The following is a 23,179-nucleotide window of genomic DNA, read 5'->3' on the forward strand; positions in this document are numbered from 1 at the left end:
AGAATTTACGTTGTCTAAGGTATGAAATTATATTGCTTAAAAAGACTCCTACACCCTAAATCATTCAAAAACAAATTAAGTATTGTGTTTTAAAGAGTGTTGGTAAAAAGTAAATAAAAATGCCATGTTTACTACCCAAATCCGTAGGCTACCCCATATTCAGTTACAAATGAGTATCCTCTTTTCTTTTCTTTTTTTGAAAAGGTCTATGTATGACCTGATATTATTTTTGAAACCAAATGAAGAAACATAAGTGAGGCCAAAGGCACTCGCGCGCACCCATAATGGTGGATTACAAATGAGTATCCAGATTGTTGGTTCTTTTATGTATCTCTTCAGCCCTATACTTTCTTTTTGGAAAATATACTTAATCAGCAATTTTCATCAATAGCTTAGATTCGATGAGTACACGTTGGATAATAAAACATCACTAAAGCAAAAATACATTCGCCTAATCACCAAACTATGAAATGCAGATTATACCATACATTCACGAATTTGAATTCCAAAATTATAGAAGATAAAGATGAGGTACAGCCATTGTCACCGTAATGAATATACAATAACAGAGCTGAAATTTCCGATGGCCATCAAGGCAAAAGCCTTCACTCATTAAGGATAACCCGAATCTTTTATACATCTATGTCATATCCTCCCATTAGTCTAGGAAGAACCCTTGAATATTTTTAGACGTGACCGCCCTTTTGACCTAGCTTCAAGAAGCTTTGCCCTTAAAGTATTCTCCTTCATGCCTGGAGGTTGTATGGAAGATGACTCAGAAATGTCGAGATCAGGGACTGTGAGTTTTGACATCCACGGTCGAACTGGGCTGGCTTGATTTCTCCTTACAGGGTAGCTGCAGGAAGCCTCACCACTATCAATCTCAGGATGTAGATGCCATCCTTGAGACGATGATGTATGACTTCTTATTAAGTTATCAATCACATAATTTGAGTTTGTTACATCCATCTCTTCAAGTTTATTCTCCCTTCCATGAACGCCTCCTTCAGCAGCTTCGAAACTGTCACCCTTTTGTGAAATGCTTATTTCAATTGGATTCCCTTCACTTGTTTTCGCATGTTCCATATCCACCAACTGAGGCTTCTTATTTCCATTCGATGACAAGGCATGAGCCATCTGTTCTTCAAATCTGACCTGCATGCTGGATGGATTCCGACCTCTTATCCTTTCCCGATATGCATGTGTCTTCATTGCTTGATTGGATCTTACAGTTTCATCAATCTGACGATCCACAGCGTCATCAATGTGTGATTTAAAGTCAACATGGGATGTTTTATTTAGCTCGAAACAATTTGAATCACTGGCTGCAGAGTCCTCTTCATCTCCTACATCTTGAGGAGCACTAACAGTCTCATTCCGAGGGACAGATTCCAGTGTATTCCGTCGCTCTCTACGAAGATTCTTATCGGCACTCTTAAGATTACTCATTCGTTTGGCTCGAAGAAAGGTCTCTATTTCAACGCCTAATTTCTCCATTATTGAGTTGTCTTCCGAAAACCCATGCTGAGCTTCATCCACCTGTATTTGCGTGCGTGCATCAAGCCATGATTCAGATATATGGAGAATCAAACGGTCAACATCAGTCCGGCCATCCCAATCGTTGTCGAATTTCTGTTTGAGGGCATGGACCTCCATTTCATAGTCTTGTATTCCCTTGGCAAACTCATCGCACAGGTCTTCCAACAACTTTCTTGCCTTCCTCTCTCTTTCCCTATCTTTCAAAGCATCAAACATGGAAGATTTCATCTCGGTAAGCTCCCGAGCTAATTTCCTGTGTAGAGATTCAGATCGTTTTCTTAGTTTCCTTTCATCTTCTAATTCATCCCTCACAGACTGTAAACTAGCATACAACTTGTCCTGTTCCTTGCTCTTCTGAACTAGTTTCTCTTCTGCAATTTGCTTCATCAAGTCATCTATCTCATTTCGATCTGCTTGCTGATCCCGAAGCAACTCTTTGATCCTTGCACGGGAATGATCCACCTCCGTTTTCAAGGCTTTTATCAATGATATATGAGATGCATGCTGTTCTTCCAGACTCCAAATGCGATTTAATACTTTCAGTAGTTCAGTTGACGTTTTAAGATTATAACGTGACTCACCCATCCTTCCTTGCAAGTCTAAGGAGCTTGTAGGAGTGACTGCAGGGTTATAAGGTGCGACCTACAAGAGAAACACATGTGAAAAAATGAGATTATGGTGCGGCCAGCATTACAAATTTATGAAGGATCATTTAATGAACCTCAATAAGGGAGGTTGTCAGAAAAATATTAAAATATTTAAAATGGTGAGGCACTCAAATAATAATTTCCCATTCACTGCTGACAAGCCCAACACAACTAGGGTGCATTGGGGAGGTTGCCATGAAATAGAATTCTAGTTCTTTACCAAAGATTCACAGGTACAACCATTTGATAGATTTGAAACATTAACAGAAAGAAAGAAGTAAGAGAAGGAGCCATCATCCACATTGTATCGCTCTGTGCAATCAACAACATCAAAAAGAAAAGAAGTTCATGATGATGCCAGAAAAAAGCTAAAATACAATTATAAAATGGAAATGGATTTGTTGGGAAGACCGCATATATATGTTTATATAACAACAGGCAATTAAAATTGTCACAGAATGGCCTCTCAAATCAAAAAATGTAGCTCTCGCACTATAAAAATTACAATCACGATATTGCCGCCAATGCAAGGTTCAATTGGCATAATACATCCAGCGTGAATCACTGTGGTCCAACATGTTAATAACGTGAATATAAATTATCTTAACCATACAATCCCAGCTCATTCTAGTCAAGTAACTTCATAGCAACCCTTCCTTTACACTACGGAAATTAACAAACTTTGTAGAGCCATAAAAACCAATTTCTTACTCTTTAATTCACCTTTCAATGTACTCTATTCAGTGAAAGGAACAAAAAGTTATTTAGCAAAAGGGGAAGAAAGGAATTGAGGCTTACCTCCATAGAACTACCATAACTTGCAGGAGATACTGGCTGTAGAGCGCGATTGCTTCTTTCTATTGCCTGATGATGCTGCATTAGAGAAGCAGCGATATGCCTTCTCAAACCACTTGCACTCTCCGGCTGGTATGAGGAATACTTTAGATATCAGTAGCAGAAGTGCACACTTTAAGCTTATAAGCATACGTATTTCAATATTTCATCCTTTGAAAACAACTGAAATTACTATTTTCTCTGTCCCTATAACATAAACAAGGTACACTGGAGCATTTATTGGGAATGATCACATATGTCTTCATCAAGTAGGCAACACTCACTGCTCACTGAAAGCTAATTCCACTAAATAAATACCAACTTTTTATAACAATATAGATTCTAGTAAAGCATTCACGGATCTGAAATGTCCAGTGCTCTTCTAGTGCATACAATTTTAAGCTGAAGAACACATCTTGAAAAATTCAGGCAGCATAGAATTCTGTTAAGCCATATATGTCTGGAAGAGAAATCAATTATCTGAAATCAACCTACGAGGAGTTATCCATTACTTGTCGCAGAAAAGATATATCAGGGGACATTGGAATCGAAATGTTACAAAGTAAGAGGAGGATTCTCAAGTTAAAACAAAAGCAATCTGATAAACTAGCCACAGTGAAAACAAGCCCACAATTGAAAAGAATTCATCAAATCAACAAACTATATCACATTTTCTGAGGACGATGCCTTTTTAAGGAATAAATTTTCCACATTACAAATTTACAATTTGAACAGTCAAGATTGCTTTACTTAAACATTCTTATAAATTAAACTCCAACAACAAAAGTTTAAAATCAGTGCCTGGGTGTAGGAGTAGCCAGTGAACCAAAACATTGTAAAAAAAGGAAAAAGTAGTCCTCCTCAGTCAATGTTACTCAACACAAGCAGCAGCTACAAGACCTAGAAATTCACAAATCACAGAGAAGTAACAAAACGATCCAGCAAAACTACAAAGTAAAAGGTCCCAAACCCCCAAAAATAATACAAAAAGCCAAATAAAGAAATGTACCTGATCAGGGGAGCTAGGAGAAGGATCAGGCAAGAAGTGGGAGAGCTCAAATCCCTTATCCCTGAATCGATGGTGTTGTTGTTGATGGGGGTGGTGGTCGTGGTGGTGGTGACGGCGGTGGCGGATCCTAGAATCAGCAGGAGGTGCTCCATTAGAGGTACCATTAACACCGCGGTGCATTTTAGAGAGGGGAAGTAGGTAGTAGTGAAACTCCCAGAGAGCAGCGGCTAGCTTTCTAGCAGAGACAGCTGGAGGAGGAGGGCTAGCACTGATGCTATCATGCGCCTTGGGTGGCAAAAGGCATGGCCTTACTGGAGTTGAAGGGCCCGCTTTCTTGAATAATACCACTCTTCCTAACTTTTCTCCTATACTTTCCTCCTTTTCTGCTTCCCCATCTCCCCTTTTTTCTTCTCTTTTCATCTCTCACTTTCTCTCTCTAGACTCCCTCTCCCTCTCTCTCTCTCTCTCCTACACGAAAATTTCTTTTATGGGGTTTTTAATTGTTAATTTTTAAGCTTTGTACGGTACTATAGTTGGTCGAGTTGTTCTGCTACGATGAGTTTTCTCCGAGTCGGTCTACAGTCTAGGCGTCTCTGTGAGATGGAATGTTTGTGGGTAAAAATATACATTTAATTTGTCAATTATATATCTTTGATTTCATTTTTGTTCTTGAATTTTTTTCTCCTAAAATCATCCCTTAATTATTCAAAGATACCTCGTTCATCCCTCAAATAATTTTGATATCAGAAAAATCATACGTGATATCCCAATTAGCATAATTTTTACATCAATCATCTCACTTGGCATCAATTTTACACCTGTCATCTAATAAAATCCTCAACATATCTAATTCTTCAAAATCCTCAAACTATTTTGTTGTATTGTTTAAGCACTAAAAATGCTAAAGACATTAATAGTTTAGGGATAATATCATTCATGTTTGTCAAAGTTTGCTAACTAGGATTACTCTAATATGCTAAATAGATGTCACGTTGGATTTTTCCGGCTACTCTCTCACTTGAAGGACGAAATGGAAATCTTTCAATAGTTGAACAACGAAGTTAAGAGCAAAAAAAATTTAAGGACGAAAATGAAACTAGGAATATAATTGAAGGATCAAATGTTATATTTTGTTTAGGAATATTTGTAATTAGGTCTCTAAAATTAAATGTCTAATTCCATTGCAATTATATAACTCTGACCAATCTCCGGCTAGTCAACCGGCCAAGTGTTGACGATCCATGCTGACTTATCTCTTAAGAAACAATATGGATATAAAAAAAAACAACTCATGTACTTGGATTTTAGAGAATTTAAAAATAGAGGTATTCTCTAATGATTATGAGATTCTAAAATGAAGTCCCCATTTTTAGGGTCCAAAATTTTTTTAAAAAATTTGAAAAAAATATATTTATATTTTAATCGGTCTTACAAACCCAACAATATTCTTTTTTGTTAGAAACAAAAATCAAATTCAACATGAAAAAGTGTGATAATTCTTGATCAATAGATATTAAACAAAAAGCATTTCTTACACTTTTATGGTTGCATTTATTTTTGTTTCGAATAAAAAATATTGTTGGGTTCATAAAATCGATCAAAATATAAATATATTTTTTCTAAATTATTAAAAAATATTTTGAACCCTAAAAGAGAATTTTAAGAATTAGGGCCTCATTTTACAACCTTATAAGAGAATTCCTAAAATATATATACGGACTAGTGGGACAAGATGGATTGCGACCAAAGTTTTGAAACTTGTATTGTACTATCAGTCTAACTAGTAAAATCATGGATCGATGGTACAATTGATTTTTTGCTTCTTTCATACCATGTGAGACATTGAGTTTTTTTAAAAAATCAATTGATTTTGGAAATGACAATTGTACGAGTTTTTTCCGTACTAACACAATTTCTTTTTTCATCAATATAACATAATGCACTACTGCCAATAGCACATTCAACGTCAAATTATGAAATGCACTACTAGGAGTAGTGCATTTTAAATTAAGTTGACAATCAGCAATGTATCTCATATTAAATTGAAATGCGTTACTACCAGCAATGCATTCCAATTTACCACATATGTTGCACAATACATCCATCCTGCATAAAATCTAAAGAACATTCAATCTAGTAAACACAATAAACAAGCTTAATGAGAAACACCAAATATAGAACTAGATAACCAAATCGATCGAAGTCAAATTTTGTAAATGATAAACAATTTGGAAATGAAATTTAAGACTACATTATATTATAATACGAAATCTATTGCACATTTGATGTTCCAGTTTCAGCTTGTGACAGTTGTGAAGATAAATCAGTGAAATAATCCAACTGAGAATGAGGACGTTCACATGTTCCTCAGGGTCCTCGTCCTCTAGATGGCTCATTTCTTGTTGGATTGATAACCACATGATCAAATTGATTTCTCTCACCAGGCTCGTCCACAATGTTTCGACAAGACGACAATCAATTATTCACTACAATGGATGCAGCATTGTTCACAGTGCCATCGACAACTGCAATAGCTCCCCTAGTCTCACAAAAGACCACATCAACCTATATAAAAAGTACTACATTAATACTAACTTATTTAGATTTTTTTTTTAAAATATATGCTAGGTTCAGATACTTACAACTCTTTGAAGCTTGTTCACGTGAGGTTCATACTTTGATCGGGGCCACTTTGGTACGATTCTTGATGGTATGATATGACGATGTGTAATGGATAGATACCACTAGATGTAGTCTTCGTTCCTGATACTCGATGATCAAACTATCACAATGCGCTTCGCTCATTCATTTCATTGGGCTATCCAAGACTCATTTTATGTAGTCTAGTTCACATTTGATATATCTATGTGTGATAGTTCATGAAATTTGTCACAGATGTCTATCGAATCCGAGATGTGTTGTGGATGTTCAGATTATCTCATCACGCATCTGGATAGTATAACTCAACCATATCCAAGCAAATAAGTGGTACCGATGCGTGCCAAATATCCCGACCCTCCAAGCAAATAGGCGATACTGTACAAAGACGAGCATGCGTGTATAGTGTCCACACAACTTATATGTACAAACCAAATAACAATGTAAGAGACGAATATTCAAGAAATTTTTGTGTATATCGAGTAAATCATGTTAAAGTCACATGATGCACTAATTGCTCATCAAACTCATCTCTATAGTATAGCAAAATATGGTTTGGGTTGTTCCTGAAAGTCCTGCTACTACTCCATACGTGGTAATCATCATATGTTAAGAACAAATTAACCAAGAAATATTAAAGTGTGTATTATAACATAAGTTCCAATGTTTGTAAGAAATTTATCGGGCGTCTAGCGTGGACATAAATGCATGTTTGCATTCTTGCCCTCGCCTGCAATCCTGAGGTCTGTATCTCATGAAGACCCATATGCAACCATTCCCAAGACCATAATTGTAGAAGTAACACACACCCTCCGACATTTCTCGCTCCTTACGAAGAACCTTTACATAGATTCCTATAAACAAGCAAGCATTGTACCACCCTAGCTCAAACTCCTAGTGACTTCAAAATCTTCAAAGAGATGTAGGTATATCAAAGACACACTTATCACAAATAATGCTAGTAAATAGGGCACTGCCAATCATTGCAATAATGTATGCTCTCGTAGTAATCATTCGGTACGTTTGCGTGTGGTCCTGAACTAAATCGGCCAATGGGTCATGACAACGAAATAGACAATACATGCCTCCTAATATCTAGTGGAGAATCTCCCAATAGTTGGTATGTCAAATGTCTCCTGTTATGAAACTCTCATACAAATACAGGCGAACACGTACGAAGATAAGTTTACCAACACTTGCATGTGCAAGTTTGAGCCCCCTGATCGACGATTGACATCTTTCATTATCTTTGTTCATTTATAAATGTGTTTGTACTAATTTTTTTTTATAATATTTTCATATAAGTCATTGAATCCAAATGTAATGAATTCATATTAGCTTTGGTTGTTGCAAATAAAGAAGCAACAAAATCAATAAAGATTTTTTTCCTCTTGCAAGCATGCATTGTATCTATATGATGCAAAAATCAGATCAAAAATTGAAAGAAATGAACATTGATATTTAAAAAAACAACTCTCATATTAAATTCTGGTATGAAAAATATTCAATAAAGGCTATAGAAATGTCCAATTTCATATTATGTTTTTATTTTCATGCATAGAAGAACACCAGAAGATTGGAGTTTAACCATTTCATATAAACTACTATCTATAAAACTGGATCTGTCTCTTCAGGGACATCCGATTACTCCTTGACACATTTGTAATCATTATTCAACTTACTATTTAAAGAATCAACACTCACTACAATAAATAGAGTCTATAGCGGGGTTTAAACCGCCATAATAGCTAGAAAAAATCGTCGGTAAATAATGTTACCAGTGGTTTTATAAATGTAGTTGTACTATTGCGATGCTTTTATAAACCGTTGGAAATGGATGAGTGCATGGCTTTCAATACCTAACTCCTTCAGTAGTTCAAAAAGAGCTTTATCTACATCATTAGATTGATTAACACATTCTGATATAACATCTCCTTATCGATTGGTTGCATTATCAAATTTAACACATCTGTGGTGAACCCTTTATTGATATCCTCAATAGTGATGGATTTCACTATTTTAGTTTTTTTTTGTTGTTGCAGTTGAAGGAGCTAATAACACATTTCCATAAGCTTATGAGGAATCTCTAAGAGATTGTGAATGAAGTCCATCAATGACAAAATCATTGTCCAAAATGACATGATTTTATGACACCATGTAATCTACTTCATTAATAGAAGACATAATTTCTACTTCATTCATCTCCTCAAAGTGTGTTCTCATTTCACGGTTGTCAATTGAAAGATCTCCACTTCATCTTCAGCATTCCAATTGCATGTAATAGGACTCCAACTAAAACCACTCAAATTCTTAAAGATGTCATAACAACTAATCCATTTTACCTTAATTTGTTTGATTTGATTCTTAATTTTATCTTTGGTAATCGAAATCTAAGGAATTTACTCCAAAGTTCAGCTAATACTTTATTATAGTTGATCAATCAATGTGTCCGACACTGTTTTTGAGAAAAAGTGATTCCAAATCCATAAGGAAGACCTTTTTGATTTCCTTTCTTGGAATCCTACATGCTAAACCTAGCAAGAATGGTGTCAATGTAATGAGCTTGTGACAAGCCTATCATTCTTTGTTTTCGATCACGCATAAGCTTGATTCCAAGAATGTGACGAGCTTCTCCCAAATCCTTCATTGTAAATTGACTTCCTAACCATACTTTAACTGACGACAATACTACTACATCGTTCCCAATTAGCAGTACATCACAACATAAAGTACAAGAAAGACCACCACTTTTCCATTGCATCTCGTATAGACACACGATTCATCAGGACATTACACAAATCCATAGGATTTGATGGCTTGATTGAATCTGATATTCCAAAATCTAGATGCTTGCTTAAGTCCATAAATGGATCTATTAAGCCTACATAATAAATGCTCTTGGTCCTTTGCTATGTAACCTTCGGGTTGCATCATGTAGATGCATTCATCAAGACTTCCATTTAGAAATGTTGTCTTGACATCCATTTGCCAAATTTCATAATCGAAATAAGTGGCAATAGAAAGAAAGATTCGAATAGACTTGAGCATGGCTACTGGCGAAAAAGTTTCCTCATAATCGATCCATTCTTTCTGAGTATACCCTTTTTCAGCAAGCCTTGCCTTGAAAGTTTCCACTTTTCCCTTCTACTCCCCTCTTTCTCTTATAGATCCACTTACAGTCGATAGGTTTTACCCCATCTGGTGGTTCTACAAGATCCCAAACCTGATTGGAGTACATAGACTCCATTTCAAAATTCATAGCATTTTTCCAAGATTTAACATCAATGTCTTGGAGTTCTTGGTCATAAGTAACTGGGTCAGTATCTTGTTCATCTAGAATTAAGGTGCCAACCTCACTCAAGAACGTATACCTATCTGGTTGTCTAACAACCCTTCCATTACTACATGGCACTACCTGTGTCTTATTTCCTGAGTTGTCATGGTTAGTTTGTTCTTCCCCGTTAGGATCAGTTTGAACACTTGGTTCAACCGAGCTCCCACTACCATTTTTTAATTGTGTAGGATCGGCCAAGACATCTAAAGTGTCTTGCGGTACTTGTTTTTCTTGTGTCTCACCTCTCAATTCCTCAAGAACTATTCTACTCTTGGGTTTATGATTCATCATATAGTCCTCTTCTAAGAATCTAGCATTGGTACTCACAATTATTTTCTGAGTCTTAGAACTATAAAATAAACCACCTTTTGTTCCTTTCAGATACCCCACAAATAAGCACACTTCTATCCTTGGTTCTGGCTTACTAGCGTTCCCATCCAACACATGTGCTGGACTACCCCAAATCCAAAGGTGAGAAAGATTTGGCTTGCGCCCATTCCACCTTTCATATGGTGTAGTTGGTACTGACTTTATAGATACCAAGTTTAGAAGAAACGTAGCAGTCTTTAGAGCTAATCCCCAAAACAAATTTGGAAGATCAGAATAGCTTAACATTGATCTCACCATCTCTATAAGAGTCCTATTTCTCCTCTCAGCCACACCATTTTGTTGTGGTGTTCCTCGTGCAGTTAACTGAGATGTAATTCCTTCTACAACCATATAATCCTGAAATTGTCCCGAGAGGTATTTACCACCACGATCAGATCGTAGTGTTTTGACACACTTTCCTTGTTGTTTCTCCACTTCTGTTCTAAACTGTTTGAATTTTTCAAAAGTTTCAGACTTGTGTTACATCAAGTAAATGTATCTATATCTTGAATAATCGTCAATGAAAGCGACAAAATATTCAAAACCCCCTCTCGAGCGAACTGAAAGAGGACCACATAAGTCTGAGTGTACCAAATCCAAACATGCTTCGGCCCTATACCCTTTGGCCAAAAAAGCCCTCTTAGTCATCTTACCTTCTAAACAAGATTCACAAATAGGGAGTTGTTCGATCTCCAATGAACCTAAAAGGCTCATCTTGAACTAGTCGTGAAATCCTGCTTAAGTTAATATGCCCAAGACGTAGGTGCCATAAGTATGTTTGATTTGACATGGATGGTTGTTTTCTCTTTTTAGATGATGCAACTAAGCTATTAGATTCTTTAATTTCGGAATAGCTAGGTCTAACAATAAATAGATTGCCTTATAATGTACCATCACAAATAAAACGATTATTACGTTTAATAACAAGCGTTTTACCAAATCCAAAGAAATATCCTTGATTTACCAAATAAAGAACCGAAAGCAAGTTTCTCCTCATAAGAGGTACATAAGAACAATCCAATAAAGTCAAACTCTTATTCCTATTAAAATAAAGAATAACTACTCCTATAGATACTACTGAAAGTTTTGTGCCATCACCCAAGATTACGTGTTCTTCTCCTTCACTTGGTTTCCGAGTCTCCTGGAACCCCTGCAAAGTGTTACAAACATGATTAGTGGATCCAATATCTACACACCAGGTTTCTTTAGATAAAACCGCTAAGCATGGCTCAGTAACTAGTGAAAGAAGAATACGTTTCTTGTTCTTGCTTAGGAATTTTGGACAATCTTTCTTCCAATGTCCCTTTTGACCGCAGTGAAAACACTTGCCTTTCGACTTTTTCACTCCGCCTGATTGAATACCTATGCCAGCCAAACCCTTCCCTTTCTTCTTCTGAGTTTTCTTCTTCTTCTTACCTTTTGGTATAGAAGAATCCTTCTCAGTGACATTCACCTGTGGTGTCTTCCTTTTGAACATCCCTTGTGCAGTTTGGAGTCCATCGAGCAATTCTGGTAAACTATACTGAAGCTTGTTCATGTTATAATTCATCCGAAAATTCTCAAAAGACTCCGACAGTGACTGGAGAATGATATCAACATGTGATTCCCCATTGATATTGGAACCTAGGACTTCAAGCTCATTTAGAAGACTCATCATCGTCATAATGTGCTCCCTTACCGAAGTTCCCTCCTTCATTTGGGTGCCTCAGAGTTGTTTCATGATATTCTGCCTAATGGCTCGGTCTTAGCTACCAAACATCTCTTTAAGACTATACATCATGTTAGCAGCACTTGTCATTGACTGATGCTACTCTTCTAACACACTAGACATAGAGGCCAGTATGTAACGACAAGCCATCTCATCAGCCTTGACCCACTTCCGGTAGGGCTTCTGCTCCTCTTCGGAAGCTCCCTCAACCGAATAGTCAGGACATGGTTCTGTTAGCACATACTTGTATTCTTCAGTAGTCAACACAATTTTCAACTTTCTTTTCCAATCAATATAGTTCGGACCCTCTAGCTTATGATATTTAAGTATCATACTTAGTGGATTGAATGACGCTATTTTAAATCTGAGAATGATAAAAGATTACAATTAATCTAAGGCATAATTAATTCGATTTAATTTAAACAATAAAACTGCACCATTCAAGCAATTTTAATAAATAAAATCATCGATAATCTAAACACCTTAGTATTCCTGAGATATCTATAATTAAATTTCTCCTAATGAGTGATTGGGATGTACCAATACGTAAATTTAAATTACCTGTCACATACAATTTTGTTTAGATAGTTTCCAAAACTTTTAGTTTTATTTTTTAGGTAACGATCTGTACCAAATAAAATTAAACCGTCGATATCTTTTGGTCATATAAATAATGGCGTGCCTCCTAAGGAGAATCCCAAGATTCATATTTAAGTGTATACCATCTCCGGATAATAGTCTCATTAACCCTGTAATTAATTCGTCCTAAGGAGTGATTGAGATGGACCAATATGTGAATTATTTACAATTAATTAATTACTCATTGTTATTTTCCTAGAAAATTAAATCATCTAGGATCCACAATTAATTTGTCCTAAGAAGTGATTGGGATGGACCAATACGCAAATTAATTGTATCATTATTTAATTTCTTATCGAAAAATCCAAAACAGAAAATATATCTATAATTTATTAAAGATTTATAGAATAAAGATATTTCCAAATGCATTGACTGGAAGTTATCCACTCTTAGTGCCGTTGTAACACTCGGAGTTTTTTCACTTTAAGAGGTAGCCCAGATATGTCGCAAATAAGCGCTCCACCGGATATCCCAGACAAAGTAGAACCGGTGCTAGTCTTGACTTATCGAAAAGATGGAACCGTAGTCGCATTTAACATCCTTCCATTCCAAACTTTTAATAAAATACATATTTTCAATTGGACCCAAGATGGAGACCGTAGGGTAATGTGTAACCCCTCTCCTACTTCATTTTTTAAATGAAGAGTAAAAATTCTGGAAAAAGAAAATATTTAAGAACTCCTAAACCAATTAGGTTTCCTTTATCCAAATCCAATTTTCATACTAATTAGGTTTCCTAATTTCCATCTAGGTCTCCTAAATCAATTTAGGTTTCCTATGGTGATTAGGTATCCTATCCATATAATTAATATAAGTGTCCTATTTGGTTTATTAGACCTAATTAGGAATCCTATACCATGTTTAACATGCATCAATTTCCTAATACATCTAAAATTACCAAACACACATAATAATAATTAAAAACAATCAAAACAGCAATTTATGGCTATCATTATCAATCTGGAAGTCATCTGGGACTGCAACTCCAGCTGCGTTGGAATTCTGGATTGAAAACGAAAAACTGCTGCAAAAAGTGCCGATCTGCACAGTTTTGGAAACTGGCTGACCGAACAGCCTTTCCAGTTGCCCCAGGCCACCGTCGACCACCTGGAGGTCCACCACAGACCCATGAAGCTGGTCATATAGTTTTCTGCCCAGTAACTGCCGTTTGCTGCCTGACCAAAGCCCTGGAAGATGTACCTGAACTATCGATTTTCTTGTTTTTCCAAACTAGGTAGTTTCACATCTTCAGGATTTTTTTCACAGTAATCCTATCAATCTAACATGATAAAATTACATAAAATCCTAGCCCCTAAACAAGGCGTTTCACAAGATTCTACGCATCCAATTAAAAACAACCAAAACATACATTCGATTGACCATGATAGCCTAATCCTGCAAAACTGAGGTTAGACATGATTCTAACCATAACTAGATCTCATCCTTGGCTGTTTAAATTGATCATGAACGATGTACGGCCTGCTTCAATACCAATTATAAGAAAAATCATTTGTAAAATAGAGTTTTAGGTTTCAAATTTTTTGTTTATGCAACAAAAGCTTTCTAAAACTGCATACATGTTCATGATCCTTTTAGAACTACATTCAATCAATCCAAGTTTGCAGAATCCTAGTTATGTGATTTAGAAAAATATCTTTTGGATTTTTCGGATGAAGATCCATAAGGAGAGTTCAAAAATCGATTGATTGTAACCCTTGAATACTTGACTCCAAATCCAGTGTGTTGTAGATGAGATTCGGATTTCTACGACTTGCAAATCTTCCTCCTTATTCCCTAGAATCAATCATTGATGTGGAGAGTGGTCTTTACAACAAAAATCGTTAGCACCAAACTAATGAACTAAAACGAGAGAATACCTTGGGAGGAACTTTTCACACACTTGTATGTGTTGTATCTTGTATGGTCGGCCAAGCTTGGTATTTATAATACTCTTGGCCGACCCCCACTCTAGGGTTTCCTAGAGTGGGTCGGTTATAAGTTTATGCAATACAACAAGTCCAATTCTCTCTTATTTAGTTCATAACCTATTTGGTCCAACTCAATTCTTATTTGGGCTAAGCAGGGGACCTACAAGGGAAATAATATATGGGCTACACCATATTTGAAAGTTCAGACCCATCATACAAGGTTTTACTTTTAAATATGAATATTAGTATTTTCCACCAAAAAACTAATATTGAATAACTCCCCATATTATCTCAAATTATAATTTGGGTCCCTCAAGTTATAATTGTTTAATTCGCCTCCTCACGTTAAGTACCAAATACCCATCAATTTAATACATGTCACTGACATCATATATTTAATTGATATCTATAATCCTTGAGCAAATGCGCTTAACTTGTCTGCTTGTGCCGGATTAATTAAAATCCGCTTGCAAGACTTAGGCACAAATCCAAACCCTATAAGCCACCTCAAGAGGGTATTTACAATCCCGATAGGGATGTGAATTCTGTTATGATATGAGTTTTAATGATGAAGTGTGCATTCTATATGTTGATCAAAATATGTGTTCTATGTTTGCTATGCATTCTTAATTATATTCTAAACTTGTTTCTATCCTTTAATGCTTTAATTTGCAAGGCTAACAAAGATCAACACATGAAGCTTTTAATCAAGCTTACAAGTCACTAAGTTTCAGGTTCCAGATTTCACTATGAATTGTCTTGTTGTTTTGGCCTTTGCTACTCTTACAAAAGTTAGCATATCACAAGTTGTCATCCTATAAAGTCAAAGCTTGCTGAAATTCAATGAATGAGTGCAGAAAAGAAAGATTAGCAACTGATTTGAAATGGCAGCTAGCAAAGCATGTTGAAAATTAAATTATAAAGACTTTCCTAGCACCTACAAACATCACATGTTCAAGTTACTGCAAAAAGTTAAAGATGGCTGCAATTGTTGAAAAGAAAAGCAATGAAGTAGGTGAAAGAGATAAGAAGTCAAAGTTGGCTGTAAAAGAAGTTGAAATTATTGAAGAGATGAATAAATAAATGGAGAAGACAAGAAGTGAAATATAGCTGCAAATGGGAGCTGAAATCTTTCAAGATCACAAAGCCTTAAAAGTCAAAAAGGTCTAGCTCCATGCAACGGTCATGTTTAGGAATTCTAGTGCATATAAATGCTTCTATATACTCCATAGAACCACACAGAACTTGATTCCAATTCCCTGAGAGTTTTACAAGCATTCAAGCCTTCATTCTTACTCAGAAAATACTCAAGCTTCATTGTATACTCCTTGATCATTATAGAGTCACTTTGTACACACAATTAAGAGTCTAAGTGCTGGTGGTTAACTTACAAAATCACAAGAAAGTGAGGCTGGCACTTGGTAAGCCAAAACAGCCATTGTAAAGTGAAGTTGGCACTTTAAACAACAGCTGGTGTAAAGAGAGAGGCTTGGCTCTTCAACAAGCAAATCATAGTGGATTCAAACTCTCAAGGAGGAGCCTTGAGGAGTGGATGTAGGACTATACGTAGCCGAACCACTATAAATCTGTTTGCACTCTCTTACCCTACTCTTTACTTGTTTATTTGTGTGTGTGCTTGTTGTATTTAATTCTAGTACTTGATTCCTACTTGAACTAACCTAGACCTCAAGCTTATATTCACTAATATCAAGTTTCTATAAGATTTAAAGTAATCTGAAATCAGTAAGTTTAAACTCAAATTTGACATATTTTTAAGGGTAAAACAATTCACCCCCCACTCTTGTGTTACCTAGATTCTTTCAATTGGTATCGGAGCAAGGTTTTAAATTCTCATAAGAACTAACATTCTAGAGAATTAGATGGCTGAAGAGTTTGGAATGTCAATTAATAAACCACCATTCTTTAGAGGAAAAGATTATGCTTTTTGGAAAAATAGAATGGAGATTTTTCTACAATCAAATGACATTGAGTTATGGGAAATTGTAGCAAATGGACCATATAAACCAACAAAACAGATCAAGAAAGGTGAAGAAGAATCAGAGATTGATAAACCTAGAAGTGAATGGAGTGAAATTGACAAGAAGTTAGTGTCCTATAATGCAAAAGCTAAAAACATATTACACTGTGGACTAAGTAGACAAGAATATAATCATATTTCTACATGTGTAACAGCTAGAGATATATGGAAGAAATTAGAAGTTAAGCATGAAGGGACAAGTCAAGTTAAAGACTCTAAAATAAATATTCTTGTTCATAAGTATGAGTTGTTCAAAATGGAACCTCATGAGTCAATATCTGATATGTATGGAAGGCTTACTGGTTTAGTAAATGATTTAACTGCTCTTGGTAAAGTGTTTTCAGATGCAGATCAAGTTCAAAAGATCCTAAGATCTCTACCTAAAAAGTGGGATGCCAAGGTGACAGCAATTCAAGAATCAAAGAACTTGAAGACATTACCTCTTGAGGAACTCATTGGTTCTCTAATGACTCATGAGCTAAAATTGAAGGATAGAGAAGTAGAGGAAGAAGAGGACAGCAAGAAAAGAACTACTGCACTTGCTGTACATAGTTCCCATGAAGATAGTGAAGATGATAGTGATGCTGATACAGCTTTGCTGGTTAAAAATTTCAAAAAATTTATGAAGTACAGGAAGAAGTTTCCTAACAGAAGCAAAAGAAATGAAAAAGGTAAAACAATTGATGAAGTTGTTTGCTTTAATTGTGGCAAAGCAGGACATGTTAAAAATGAATGTCCAAGGAGGAAAAGAGCACACTACATAGATAAGAAGAAAGAAGATAAGAAAGCACTTAAATCTACTTGGGATCTAGATTCTTCAGAGTCGGACCAATCTGGTAATGAAGATATCAGGGCAAACTTTTGCCTAGTTGCTAAGGAAGAAGCTCATTCTTCTGCAGAGGTTAGTGAATCTGATTTGGACTCTGATTATGAAGATATTTCTATTGATGAATTATTTAAATCTTTCCAGGAAATGTGCAATCAAAATGAAAAACTTATCTTTGTAAACAAGAACTTGAAAAAGGAAAATACTAGCTTGAAAGATAAAGAGAAAGCATGTCTAGAAGAAATAAGTAAATTACAAAGCAAGCTTAACAACTTAAACATAGAACTAGAGGAGCTGAAAAATTTTAAGGACATTACTATGCCTGATAATTCAGATTTGCTAGAAGAACTTAGATGTCTAAAAGAAAAGAACAAATGCTTAGAAGAGTCTTTTAAAAAATTTTATGCTAGTTCAGACAAGCTTGATAACATCCTATCTATGCAAAAACCATATCTAGATAAAACGGGGATAGGATACAATCCTACTAAATTGAAGGAAACATTATTAGAAAGAAGCAAATTTGATTTTAATGCCTCTACCAGCTCAGTAATTAAAAATTCCAGATTCAGGTCAAGAACTACAAATAAAAAAATTGTCCAAATTTGGGTTCCTAAAGGAACATATGTTGTTGATACTAACCACCAAGGACCCCACAAAGTGTGGGTACCTAAATAAACACAAATTTTCTGCAGGTTTGTCTAAAATCAAGCCTTAAAGCTTGTGAATGGTTTCTGGACAGCGGGTGTTCTAGACATATGACTGGAAATCCAAAATTGTTTTCGTCCTTCACAAAGAAAGAAGATGGAGGATATGTAACTTTTGGAGACAATGCAAAGGGTAAGATCCTAGGTATAGGGTCTATAGGTAATCTCTCTTCTTTTTGCATTGAAAATGTGCTCTTGGTAGATGGTTTATCTTACAATCTATTAAGTATTAGTCAATTAACAGATAGAGATCTTAATGTGTGTTTTTCTAAGAAAAAATGTCTTATAACAAGTGCTGAAAATGTCACAGCTTTAACTGGTTTCAGAAAAGGTAACGTTTATAAAATTGACTTGGAAATGTTACATGCAAGTTCTGTAAAATGCTTAGTTGCATCTGAATTAGTAATTGAAAATTGGCATAGAAGACTTGGACATATAGGTATGAGCACCTTAGCTAAATTGACTAAAAGAGGGCTAGTTAAAGGAGTTCCAAATCTGAATTTTGTCAATAATGGTGTTTGTGATACTTGCACAAGAGGCAAGCAAGTGAAAAGCTCTTTTAAACCTAAAGATGTAGTTTTTACTTCAAGGCCATTACAACTATTGCATTTGGACCTTTTTGGTCCTAGTAGAGTAAAAAGTCTTGGTGGAAAATCTTATGCTTTTGTTCTAGTTGATGACTATACAAGATTTACATGGGTTCTATTTTTAGCACATAAAAATGAGGCCTTAACTGAATTTTCAAAACTAGTAAAGAAATTGCAAAATGAAAAGAGTTGTTGCATATCTAGAATAAGAAGTGACCATGGAGGTGAGTTTGAGAACAATGAATTTGTAAAATATTGTGATGAACAAGGTATTTCACATAATTTTTCAGTTTCTAGAACACCACAGCAAAATGGTGTGGTGGAAAGGAAAAATAGAACTTTACAAGAAATTGGAAGAACTATGATGCTTGAAAACAATTCACCTAAGTATTTTTGGGCTGAAGCAATAAATACAGCTTGTTATGTCTCAAATAGGTTAACAATAAGACCTATTCTTAAGAAAACCCCTTATGAGTTGTGGAATGGAAGACCTCCTAGAGTTGATTATTTTAAAGTTTTTGGATGTAAATGTTTTATTCTAAATACCAAAGATAATCTAGACAAATTTGATTCCAAATCTGATTTAGGTATCTTTCTAGGCTACTCACTGGTTAGTAAAGCCTATAGGGTGTTTAATAAAAGAACTAAATGTGTTGAAGAAGCAATACATGTTAAATTTGATGAATTATCTACTCTAACACCTTCTTGTGAGAAAAATGTGGATATAGTAACAGAAATTGCAGAATTAACAAACAAGGAAAAAGCTGGTACAATTTCTCCAGAGAAGGAAGATGACTCTGAAGAGGAAGTTGACATTTTTGGAACAAAGAAACAAGAAGAGAAAAATGAGTATAAAACTCATGAAAGCACAACTTCAATACCAACCATAGTAGTGGATCCAAAGAAACCAAGGTACACAACATATCATTCACCAAAAGAAATAATTGGTGATGTACATGAAGGAATTCAGACCAGAAATTCCAGGTTATCATCTCTTAATGTTTTCAATTTTGTTGCACTCATTTCTAAGATTGAACCTAGGAATATAAGTGAAGCTATAGATGACAATGATTGGGTTATTGCCATGCAGGAAGAATTAGATCAATTTCAAAAATGTAATGTATGGGAACTAGTTCCAAAACCAGAAAATAAATCAATCATAGGTACTAGATGGATTTATAGAAATAAAATGGATGAAAGTGGTGTAGTTACAAGGAATAAAGCCAGGTTAGTTGCACAAGGTTATAATCAACAAGAAGGCATTGATTTTGATGAAACTTATGCACCCGTAGCTAGAATGGAAGCCATAAGACTATTAATTGCATTTGCATGTTACAAAGGAATAAAATTATTTCAAATGGATGTTAAAAGTGCTTTCTTGAATGGAAAAATTAATGAAGAAGTGTATGTTAAACAACCACCAGGGTTTGAAGACTTGAAACATCCAGATTATGTTTTCAAATTAAATAAAGCTCTTTATGGATTAAAACAAGCTCCTAGAGCCTGGTATGAGAAGCTGTCCAGCTTCTTAATTCAATGTGGTTTTAGCCGTGGGAAAATTGATAACACTTTGTTTATTAAGATTAAAGATCAAGATATACTACTAGTACAAATATATGTTGATGATGTAATTTTTGGAGCTACTAATGAGTGTATGTGCAAGGAATTTGCTACAAGAATGCAGGGGGAGTTTGAGATGAGCATGATGGGTGAACTTACCTATTTTCTTGGCTTACAAGTGAAACAAAGGCCTAAGGGAACACACATCAATCAAACCAAATACATAAAGGATCTTCAGATCAAATTTGGAATGGACAAAGCTAAACCTTCTCCAACTCCTATGGCAACTACAACTAAACTTGACATAGACTCAGAAGGCAATGAGGTAAATTCAAAACTCTATAGATCCATGATTGGATCTTTGCTATATTTAACTGCTAGTAGACCAGATATCATGTTTAGTGTATGTTTGTGTGCTAGATTTCAATCAAATCCTAAGGAATCACATCTAAAAGCTGTCAAAAGAATTTTTAGATACTTAAATGGTACCCCTACTTTAGGACTATGGTATTCTAGAGAATCAAACTTTGATTTGTTTGGTTTCTCTGATGCTGATTATGCAGGCAGCATAATTGATAGGAAAAGTACCTCTGGCACATGTCAATTTCTAGGAAGAATGTTAGTTTCCTGGTATTCTAAAAAGCAATACAGTGTGGCTCTATCAACCACAGAGGCAGAATATGTAGCTTTAGCGGGCTGTTGTAGTCAACTATTATGGATAAGACAACAACTAAGTGATTTTGGACTCACATATTCAAAAATCCCAATTATGTGTGATAACACAAGTTCAATCAATCTATCAAACAACCCTGTGCATCATTCCAAAGCCAAACACATAGATGTTAGGCACCATTTTATTAGGGACCATGTCATAAAGGGTAATGTTAGCATAGAATACATTGACACTACTCACCAACTTGCTGACATTTTTACAAAGCCCTTGAATTCTGAGAGATTTAAATTCTTAAGACATGAACTAGGATTAACTCAAACATCTTAGTTTCTACCATGCATCATTTCAGGGGGAGCATTCAATATTATTCTTTTTGATTATTCCAAAAAGGGGGAGAAACATTGACAAACATCAAGACTTAAATCTGATTTAAGTCATACATATTTTGGCATCATCAAAAAGGGGGAGAATGTTATGATATGAGTTTTAATGATGAAGTGTGCATTCTATATGTTGATCAAAATATGTGTTCTATGTTTGCTATGCATTCTTAATTATATTCTAAACTTGTTTCTATCCTTTAATGCTTTAATTTGCAAGGCTAACAAAGATCAACACATGAAGCTTTTAATCAAGCTTACAAGTCACTAAGTTTCAGGTTCCAGATTTCACTATGAATTGTCTTGTTGTTTTGGCCTTTGCTACTCTTACAAAAGTTAGCATATCACAAGTTGTCATCCTATAAAGTCAAAGCTTGCTGAAATTCAATGAATGAGTGCAGAAAAGAAAGATTAGCAACTGATTTGAAATGGCAGCTAGCAAAGCATGTTGAAAATTAAATTATAAAGACTTTCCTAGCACCTACAAACATCACATGTTCAAGTTACTGCAAAAAGTTAAAGATGGCTGCAATTGTTGAAAAGAAAAGCAATGAAGTAGGTGAAAGAGATAAGAAGTCAAAGTTGGCTGTAAAAGAAGTTGAAATTATTGAAGAGATGAAGAAATAAATGGAGAAGACAAGAAGTGAAATATAGCTGCAAATGGGAGCTGAAATCTTTCAAGATCACAAAGCCTTAAAAGTCAAAAAGGTCTAGCTCCATGCAACGGTCATGTTTAGGAATTCTAGTGCATATAAATGCTTCTATATACTCCATAGAACCACACAAAACTTGATTCCAATTCCCTGAGAGTTTTACAAGCATTCAAGCCTTCATTCTTACTCAGAAAATACTCAAGCTTCATTGTACACTCCTTGATCATTATAGAGTCACTTTGTACACACAATTAAGAGTCTAAGTGCTGGTGGTTAACTTACAAAATCACAAGAAAGTGAGGCTGGCACTTGGTAAGCCAAAACAGCCATTGTAAAGTGAAGTTGGCACTTTAAACAACAGCTGGTGTAAAGAGAGAGGCTTGGCTCTTCAACAAGCAAATCATAGTGGATTCAAACTCTCAAGGAGGAGCCTTGAGGAGTGGATGTAGGACTATACGTAGCCGAACCACTATAAATCTGTTTGCACTCTCTTACCCTACTCTTTACTTGTTTATTTGTGTGTGTGCTTGTTGTATTTAATTCTAGTACTTGATTCCTACTTGAACTAACCTAGACCTCAAGCTTATATTCACTAATATCAAGTTTCTATAAGATTTAAAGTAATCTGAAATCAGTAAGTTTAAACTCAAATTTGACATATTTTTAAGGGTAAAACAATTCACCCCCCCCTCTTGTGTTACCTAGATTCTTTCAAATTCTATTGACTAACTACATTTCATCATATATATAATGTAGTGACCCAACTTTTCTGGAATTATTGGTCTTTAATTTAGACCTCATCCTTTGGTAAAATCAAAGTCCCATACACCATATGCACACGTAATCATAATCATCAATAAATTAAGAGCGTAAACAAGTCAATAACAAATATACAAATGTACAATTGTTCATACAATCAGTTAGAACAATTGATTTGTATTTGATCCGGTCAATACACACAAAGTTGATAAGGTAAAGCAATTCCCGCTTTCTGTTATCAAGATAAGCCGACTACAATATCGCACCACAACTATACCGATGGTGTGTCCAACTCCATCTAAGTTGTGACCTAATCTCATATTTAATAAGAACC

The 23,179-nt window shown here is 35.3% G+C and overlaps 1 protein-coding gene across 1 annotated transcript; it reads right to left on the minus strand.

Moving 5' to 3' along the window:
* Nucleotides 1–464: 464 nt before the first annotated feature.
* LOC119980452 (uncharacterized protein At5g41620-like) lies at nt 465–4,496 on the minus strand. The gene is made up of 3 exons (XM_038823150.1): nt 4,030–4,496; nt 2,985–3,110; nt 465–2,181 (listed from the first exon to the last, which is right to left on the minus strand). Exons 1-3 carry the CDS (start codon nt 4,447–4,449, stop codon nt 664–666), a joined length of 2,064 nt encoding a protein of 687 aa, XP_038679078.1. The 5' UTR covers nt 4,450–4,496; the 3' UTR covers nt 465–663.
* Nucleotides 4,497–23,179: the final 18,683 nt, after the last annotated feature.

The sequence above is a fragment of the Tripterygium wilfordii genome, chromosome 16 (assembly GCF_013401445.1).
Source record: "Tripterygium wilfordii isolate XIE 37 chromosome 16, ASM1340144v1, whole genome shotgun sequence".
NCBI lineage: Eukaryota > Viridiplantae > Streptophyta > Magnoliopsida > Celastrales > Celastraceae > Tripterygium > Tripterygium wilfordii.

Bases quoted from the DNA above. Each gene is read 5' to 3' on its own strand.
- LOC119980452 (XM_038823150.1), bottom strand. From the start codon at position 4,449: ATGAAAAGAGAAGAAAAAAGGGGAGATGGGGAAGCAGAAAAGGAGGAA. The intron at 3,111-4,029 runs GTACATTTCTTT...TCCTCATACCAG, and splicing joins CTCCTAGCTCCCCTGATCAG to CCGGAGAGTGCAAGTGGTTT. The intron at 2,182-2,984 runs GTAAGCCTCAAT...TTTCTCTTGTAG, and splicing joins GTTATGGTAGTTCTATGGAG to GTCGCACCTTATAACCCTGC.